At 44.9% G+C, this 9,258-nt stretch overlaps 1 protein-coding gene across 1 annotated transcript in view; it reads right to left on the reverse strand.

Annotated features, from left to right (window-relative positions):
- Window positions 1-9,258, reverse strand: part of FGD1 (FYVE, RhoGEF and PH domain containing 1) — a gene marked incomplete at its 5' end in the record, with an annotated part of 60,273 nt that overhangs the window by 17,570 nt on the left and 33,445 nt on the right. Inside the window, 4 exon segments of the mRNA XM_014585703.2 lie at window positions 396-542; window positions 673-731; window positions 7,933-8,071; window positions 8,175-8,331. Of these exon segments, the coding sequence (XP_014441189.1) occupies window positions 396-542; window positions 673-731; window positions 7,933-8,071; window positions 8,175-8,331 (502 nt within the window).

The raw sequence follows: 9,258 nt of genomic DNA on the forward strand, positions 1-9,258 counted from the left end.
TGGAAGCATGGAAATCACTTCCTAATGGGTGACTTTGGGCAAATTGCTTTTCCCTAAGTCTTAGTTATCTCATCTGCAAAGTAGGATGGTAAGGTCTTGAAAACACGAATCACTAAAGAACAGCTAAGGGCCAGCAGGTGGCGTGGTGGCTAAGCTGCTGGATTCCCACATGGGTGACCATGGTTCAGGTTCTAGACCTGGCAGCTTGCTTTCTCGCTTTCCCTTTCTCTCTCTGTCTCCCTATGGCAAGTTAAAAATAATAATAATAATAAATTAAGTAAATAATTATTAAAAAAAAAAGAACAGCTAGAATCCTAAGTAAGTACCAGGTCAATGTGTAGGGGGCAAGGGTACAAGGGGTTTGGTCCACCCACATATGCACACCTGGCACTTACTAGTATGAGGTATCGGTCTTGAGTTGTCCCGTTCTTTGCTGACAGCTTAAGGATGTGGCCTTCTTTTATGAGCTCTTTGGTGGGGCTGACAATGTCCTCTTCACCCCCTAGCAGTTCATATACTTTCAGCAGCTTGTGCATTCGTTCCTGGTAGGAGAGAGCAAAAAGCAGTACTTGGGGTGCCAGTTGCTCTCAGATGCTCACAAGTTGCAAGTCCCTCACAAAGACACCACAGGTGGGAAGCCAAGGAAGGGGAAGGGCCAGAAGGGCCACTCACCATTTTGCGGATGGCAGCATTAGAGTGCTCTGCTGCTGTGGCTATCAGCTCTAGAGACTCTGTGGGCAGAAAGATGAAGTCAGATGGGGGACTAGCAGAAGTGGGGCTCTTGGGAGCTTCTTTTCTTCTTGAATACTTCTTCCTGGCCTGACCACACCCTCCCCCTCCCAGAAAGCACCAGCCTCAAAGATGTCCATGGCAATATCATTTAAAATCAGAAAGACCACAGTCAAGACCACAATAGCAGAATCACAGAACATGGAATAGCTGGCAGCGGTAAAAAGCAAGCTTGTCAAGATTATTATCATTAACAGTACTAACAATAATAGTTATGTATGTAACTGGAAGGAAACATACCCATGTTTAATAAGTTGTCTGTGGATGATGGGACTATGGGTGGTTTTTATTGTCTTCTTCAGATTTTTCTGTATTTCCATATTTTTGACAAAGAACATGTATTTTATAATCAGAATAATAGTAATATAAAGAAACAAAGAAGTGATCATATTCTTTGTTTCAGTGATTCTGTTTATAGGAATCTATGCTAAGAAAATACATATTCTGTGCACAAATACACTTGTATTACAGTGATGTCTTCAACAGGGCCAAACCAGAAATAAAAATGTCCAAATATAGGGGTTCAGTTAAATAAATTGTGGTGCATCCATATAGTGGAATTGTAAACAGCTGTTACAAATGATGCTTGTGTAAGGTTTTTAGTAATCTGGCAAATTGGGGCTGGCAGGTAATGTGGTGGTTAAGGTGCTGCACGCCCACATGGCTGACCACGGTTCAAGTCCTGGACCTGGCAGCTTGCATTCTCATGTTCTCTCTGGTCAAATTAAAAATATTATTTATTTTTAATTAAATTAAATAAATCTAAAACAATCTTGAAAATACTCAGGTTATTTTAAGAAAAGGACACAAACTTGTATTAACAGAATGATCTCATTTTTGAACATATACATGTTCAGAAATAAAAAATACCAGGAAGATTATATGTCAGAACATTCATTGTGATTATTTGCTTATTCTCTGGGCACTCATATCACAGGTGATTTTTTTTCCTACTTCTGTCTTTTTTATAATATCTGTATTTCCTATTGTGGTCAACAATTATCAAGAAAATAAGTGAAATGAATCCCTGTTCACTAATAAATCCTGCTCATGGTTATGGCCTACCTGCAACTTCACTGCACCCTGCTCTGTGTGTGCTGGATTTCCTTATTCAGAAAATATGCCAGGGCCAAACAGTGGCATATCAGTAAAACATGGGGCTCTGTGAGGCTCACTCATGTGGGAAGGTTCCAGGTTTGTATCTGGAGACTTCCATGGATGCATGTACCCATCATCTGAGGCTGGCTAAGGCTGGGGGCAGGTCATGGTATCAGCACCCCATTGGGGGTGCTGTCTATGTCTCTTTATCTCTCTCTCTCTTGCTCATAGAAGAAATAAATTTTAAAAAAAGACATGCCTGTACTGGAGGAGCACAGGTACTTCTGAAGAGGATCCATATGGTTGGCAAACCATGTCTTGTTTTATGGGGAGGCTGTCTCTCCATGACTGAATTTTGTTACTCAAGAAGATTAGGGCTCCTAACCCTAGGTCAGGCCTTTCTTGATATGATTTTCAGGTACCAGGTTCCAATCTCCAAGCCCTTTTCCACCCTGGCTGCCAGAAGCTGCTTTCTCACATACAGGTTACTGTCATTCCTCTGCTTAAATCTTTCAATGACTCTCCTATGCCTATAAGATAAACACCTGGCCTTTTAGTATGGCATTCAAAGCCCATGGTGATCTAACTTCTGCTGACCACTCCAGCTTCCCTCCATTTGCAGTACTATAACCATGTCCCATATTGCTTCATCTGGCTAACTGCCATTCAATCTTCTTGATTCAGCTTACCTCCTCCATTAAGCTTGCCCCGAGTCCCTAGGTTCCATTAGAATGTTATTTGGGTTTCCACATTTCCCTTGGTTCCTTTCCATCCCACCAGTCACACTATGTGATAGTCACACCCTTTTTTGATTGCTAGAAGGGCATGTGCACTCAACACTGAAAAACAGACAGAGAAACAGGAAGGGAGAAAGCACCTCCCAATGGGGTGTGGTCACACCACAATCCCTTCTGTATTTCTCCATTCTGTTGAAATTTTGGACATGTACGCACAGGTACCTGGTGTGTTTTTCAAGTCACTAGGGCAGGGATTTGAACCATGGTCAGTTATGTGGGGTCAGGCTCCCTTAAACATTAGGCTACTGAGCTGGGCCTTGCTCATCACACATTTACTGGGTTGTCAGGAAAGTCATGATGCATTTTTCTTTTTTTTTCTTTTCTTTTTTTGGGGGGAGGGGTAGAGAGATTTTTGCTATAGGATGCATGTGCTTGCAAGAGAGATAGAGAGATAGAATGTGAGAAATCAACCCCCTCCAGGGGGGATGGCCATGCCACAGTCCCTTCTCCTCCATTCTCCTCTGGGGACTTTGGGCATGCATACTCGTGTGCCCAACATGAGGTGTTTTGTTTTGTTTTGTTTTTTAGAGGTTTTTGCTATAGCGCATGCACTTGCCAGAAAGACAGAGAAAGACAGAAAGCGAGAAATCACCCAGTGGGGATGGCCATGCCACAATCCCTTCTCCTCCATTCTCCTCTCAGGATCTTGGGCATGCACACACATGCACCCGGCATGGGTTTAAGCCACTGGGTCCAGGACTCAAACCACAGTCTACTACATGGGAGTCCAGCAACATAGCCATTACGCCAACTGCTGGTCCCAAGTCATGATGCATTTTTGCACAGAAAAACAGAAAAATACTTCATGACTTTTCCGACGACCTAATATATATCTGCATCTGTCTCCCTCAGCAGACGAGAAGCTCCCTAAGGCAAGGCCAAGGTCCTACTACCCTCTTCGGGGCTCCCCAACTTATGCTTTGCATAAATTAGCTCCTTCTATCTTTATAATCATCTTGTGAGATAGGTGTGATTGTACTCTCATTTTTTTCTAGTGAAGAAACAAAAACTAAGCAGGTGGATGGCCTGGGCTATCTGCTTGAGATGCAGCAGAATTGGCATCAGAGCAGGGTGTTAGTCTCAAAGCTATCTTTTCTCCTACACATTCTGCATCTCCTCCAGCCCAGGGCAGGGGGCACAATGGGTGGTGGAGGTAGAGGGTATCCAGAGAAGGGATCAGGAAGAAGACTCTGACAAGCTGTGGACTCATAAGCTCAGGCCTATGTAGGCCACTAGATGAAGACTAGAGGCTTTACTATTGGGAGCTTTGTCTGGAGATGTTGTGTGGGGTACAGATGGGCATTTTCAGGACTCCAGTGTGTGCAGACAATGTCTGGGGGTTCAGTGTGAAAAATAGGAAGTTCAGTTTAGGATGCGGGGCTGGGGCGCTTAGTGGGTACATCTTGGACTAGCTCTCATTCAGAGATTCTCATTCTGAGAAGGATGTCAGTCCAGGATTTCACTTGGGGGTTCAGGCTAGGGAGTGTAGTTTGGAGAGCTTGGTGTAGAGGCTTGATCTGAAGCTTTAGTCAGGCCTAGTCTGGGCTTGGCACTAAAGGATCTTGATTTGGAGTTTAGTATGGGCTCATTGTAGGCCACTGAGGACATAGCCTGGTTTGGGGAGCTCTGTCTAGGACCAAGTCTTCAGACTACAGACTGGGAAACAGGAAATGGGGGAGTCAATCTGGGGAACTGGAGATATATTGGGACATCAGAAAAGTCATGACATATTTTTCTATGTTTTTCTATGCAAAAATGTGTCATGACTTTTCCAACAACCCAATAATTCAGTGGGGTTCACACTTGGAGGTATTTTCTGGACTCAGCCTGGGGATTTTAGTTTGAGGGGTAAAAAATAGGGAGCTCAGTTCAGGATGTTGGGCTGGGGAGTTTAGTGGGCACATCTTGGACTAGTTCTCATTCAGAGATTCTCATTCTGAGCAGGTAAGAAAAAAATTAGGAAGTTCTTTCTGGGGCTTTCATCTTTGGGCTCAATGTAAGGGTTCGGTCTAGGAGGACCCATTAGGGGAGCTTAATCAGCCAGGCTCAAGCTCTGAGGTTTATTTTGGGGCTCAGATAGGTTAGAATTGAGAGGAATCTAAATTTGATAAGCTCAAGCTAGGGGTTGGTTTCAGAGGGATTCAGCATGGAGGGAGCTAGTCAGAACATTCAATATAGAAAGAGTTAACATTTATTGAGCCTCTACCATGTGCCAAAAGCTTTTCTTGGACTATCTCATTTATCTTCAAAACAACCCTGTGAGGTGGGTGTCATTATCATCCCCATTCTGCACATGAAAAAACACAGGCAGAGAGGTTTAACAGCTTGCCTAAGGACACACAGTTGACAAAAGAGACCTTAGCCTCAGTCTAGGGAGCTTACACTGGCAGCTCACTTTGAAGGTCCAATTAAGGGAGCTCATCTGGGTAATTTCCATCTAGGATTATCATGCTGAGGATCTAGTATAAATGTGAAATTGTGGAACTCAGTCCTGGGAGCTCAAGGTGGATATGTGATTCTGCAGGACTCTGAGCAAAGCAATGAGCCAGGAGGCTCATTCTGGGGACCCCAGTCAGATGGGTATAAAATGTGGAGACAGTCCAGCCTTGTGGCCTAGTGGTTAAGGAAACCAGATCACACATGTCAACTGTGGTTTGAATCATGGCCCCAAGTGGCTTGAAAAACAGGCAGAGTATATGTGTGCCCCAAAACCTGATGGGATAGAGGTTTGAAGAAGAAGGGATTGTGATATGACCACACCCCATTAGGGGTTGCTTCCTCCCTCTTCGGAACTCTTTCTGTCTTTGGCAAGTGCATGCACCCTCTCTATCATGGAGAAAGCATGGCAGTGAGGAGCCCTTTTTTTTTTTTAAGGATTAATTTTATTTATCATTGTTACTTTTTAAATTTCTATAGGATATGTGCACTCACCAGAGAGAGAGAGAAAGATAAAGCAAGCCTCCACCAGATCTGGGACCTGAACCGTGATTGACCACGTGGGAGTTCAATATCTTTACCATTATGCCACCTGCTGGCCCCTAAGGCACCCTTTGTAAGTCTCAGTACAGGGCCCAGTCTAGAGACCTCAGTCTGCTGGATTCAGCCTTGGAATCTCAATCCATGAGTCCAAGTTTGGGAGATAGAAAATGACAGAGTTCAGGCTGGCCCCATGGCCTGGTGGTTAAGGGAACCAGATTCCACATGGGTAACTGCAGTTTGAATCTCAGCCCTGGTGGATTGAAAATCATACCAGGTACATATGTGTGCAAGTGCCCTAAATCCCAACAGAATGGAGAAATGGAGAAGAGTTTGTGGTGTGACCACATTCCATTGGGTGGGGTGCTTCCTCCTTCTTTCTGTCTCTCTCTGGCAAGTATATGCGCCTTTTGGCAATTAAAAAGAAAATAAGGGTTTCACCCTTGGTGAAGTCACTCTAAGAGTTGAGATGGGGAAGATCAGACTAGGAACATGACTTGGGTGGCTGAATTTGGGGAACAATTTAGGGCATCAGAAAAGGACTCAGTGAGCATGTGCATGCATGCCCCAAATCCTGAAAGAATGGAGAAATGGAAGAGAAAGGACTACAGCATGAACATGCCCCATTAGGGGTTGCTTTTTCTCTCTTTCTTGATCTGACTCTCTGTCTCTCTTTGGTGATTGCATGTACTCTCTGGAAATTAAAAACTAAAATAAAAACTTGCCCATGGCTACCCACCACACTGAGAATTTAACCTCTCTCTTTGTTTTGGCTTTCAAATCTGGCTTCTCTTTTCAGCCCCACTTTTACCCTTCTTTCCTCACTCATCATGTTCAGGTCACAATGGCCCTTTTGTTGGTTCAGAATTACGTAAACTGCCCACCTCCTCCAAGGTCACCTCTTCTCTGGCAACTCTGCACCTGCCATTGCCTCTGCCTGAAATGACTCCTTCCTAGTCAGCATGTGGCTACCTTCTTTTTGTTATTCAGGTTCTGACTAAAATGTCTTCGATTCATAGAAGCCACACAATCTAAAGTAGGGTTCCTTGTCACTGTAACTTCATCCTCTAATTCTCTAAATTATACTTAGCACCTATCTAATATTCTCCTGTGTGTTTATAACTTTTCTTTATTGTGTTTCTCCCCAACCAGAATATACCCACTGTGAGATCAAGGACCTTGTCTGTTTTGTTCACTTGCATATCCCCAGTGCCTAGAACAATGCACAGAACATTGAGGTGCTCAGAATGTAGCTGTTAAGTAAATTAATAAATGAATAGAAATAACAGCCTGGAGAAGGGAAGTGGGGTATTCTATCTAGGTTGTGACCCTATAGTGGTGTGGCTGATAAGGAAGAAATCAGAATGAAATACTTTTCTTTCTTTTTTTTTTCTTTTTTATAATTATATATTTATTTAATTCCATTTGTTGTTATTATTATTATCTTAAAATTTGATCAGACAGAGAAAGACAGAAAGGGAAAGTGAGAAAGCCAGGTCTGGGACTCGAACCATGGTGGACCATGTGGGCATCCAGCGCCTTTAACCACCATGCCACCTGCTGGCCCCCCACCTGCTGGCCCCCAGAATGAAATACTTTTCTGGTGGTTCAATGTGATGGCACAGTCTGAGGAGAAGCTGTCTAGCCTTAGAGATCCAAATCTGAAAGATGAAAAATATCCCAGCATCCAGTCTAGGATGCTCGCTTCTGGAGAGGTGATTTTGTGGGGGCTCTGATCAGACTTGTAAGTGTTTTGAGATGTTTGTTCTACATAAGTAGCTGGTAGGCAGGGAGTGAAGCTCTAAATCTGGTAGATGGGAAATCAGGAGCTTGATGAGACAGAGCTCTTTCTGAGGAGCTCAGCCATGGAGATTTAGTAAAGAAGCCTCAAGCTCAGTTTCATTTCATACTTAGTAAAATTCATTCCAGGGTGATGGGGGAGTTGTCGGTTTTGGAGTCTTAACCTAGGAAATGGATGGCCCCTCTTGGAGTATCATTCTAGGCATGCCCCTCAAACTTGGGTTTCAGTTTGAGTACTACTTCTGAATGTTTTGTCTGGGTTCTTAGGCTGGAATCTCAACCTGGATGTTTATCCTGGAGTCTTACTTCAAAACCTCAGTGTGGGTCTTTCAGTTTGGAGATCCTATTCTGGGCTCTCAATCATGTGACAATGGAAGGATGACCCTGTGCATTAAGTCTTGGGACCTGCTTCGGCGGTCTGGCCTAGGACTACCAGTGCGGGGAAGCAGAAGGTCTGGGTGTACACACTCACTTTGGGCATCTTTGCTGTCTGGAGAGCCATGGGGGAGCTTCAACAGGTAGTCTTTGAGAAGCAGCTCATAGCGGGGGATGCGCTGCACAGGCTCCAACATATGGTGCTGTAATGTCAGGTTGCCACAGGCTTCCTCCTTCTGTGATGGGCAGAAGCAGAAGGGTTTAGGTCTGGTTGCAGATCCCACCAGGTCCCCACCAACCTCTCCTGATCCATCTGCTCCATTCAGCTTCACCACTTACCTGCACCTCATGAATGATGACTTTAAACTGGGTGGAACGCTCTGTCCAGGTGTTGACCAGCTCCACAGCCCGGTCAAAGTTCTTCACATACTCGCCATACATCTTGAGGAAGGGTGCTAGCTTCTGCAGGATGTCTCCAATGCGGGGGTAGCGGTCCCTGGGGAGGGGGGAAACAAGGGCTGATATGGTCCTGCTGATTCTTGTTCCTGGTCCCCAAAAGCCTCCCCCATAGGTCTCAAGCCTCAAGCAGCCCACTCTTATCTCAGTCTAGAAACACACCTCTCAGCTAGTCTGCTTTTTCAGAAATACTGCTTACATAATAGGCCACTTAGGCTGGACCTCACGCCATGGCATGGGAGGGCCACCTGCCCCAACTCTGCCTTGTTTGAGCACCAGGAACCACATGTCCTGGAATACACTGATTATCAGTGCTCTCTGTGCCCAGCCTTGTGCTAGGTGATGCTGAGGACATAGAAGTGAATCATACCCAGTCAAGCCCTGAGAGGATTACTGTCTTGCAGAGGAAGCAAAGTGACCAGGCTTTACGCTAGCCTCCTGTGGTCACGGTCCAGTGAGGAAAACACACTTTATTCTGTAGGTGTGGAGAATATAAAGATGATTTTAAGTAGTGGCAAGGTCTGTTATTTAGAAAAAACATTCTTGTAGGCGATATGGACTTTGAAGTTTGAACTGGAAGAGGAGAGCCTGAAGGCTGAAGACAGTCTATAAACCCTGCCCTTCTATCTTAGGCCTCAGTTCAGGCTTCATGAATCTTTCTCTAACCCCCAGGCTAGGTTTAGTTCATTTGTTTAGAGTCCCACAGCCTCCTGTTCTCAACTCTATCATAGCACTGATAAAAATAACAACAGCTTGGGAACCTGCAGGTAGCGTAATGGCTATGTTGCTGGACTCCCACGTGGTTGACCTTGGGTCGCGTCCCGGACCCAGTGGCTTAAAACTCACGCCGGGCACGTGTGCGTGTGTACCCAGGATCCCGAGGGGAGAGTGGAGGAGAAGGGATTGTGGCATGACCATCCCCCCTGGGGGGTGATTTCTCGCTTTCTGTCTCTATGTCTCTCTCTGT

This window comes from Tupaia chinensis, unplaced genomic scaffold, assembly GCF_000334495.1.
Source record: "Tupaia chinensis unplaced genomic scaffold, TupChi_1.0 Scaffold000083_1, whole genome shotgun sequence".
Taxonomy (NCBI): domain Eukaryota; kingdom Metazoa; phylum Chordata; class Mammalia; order Scandentia; family Tupaiidae; genus Tupaia; species Tupaia belangeri.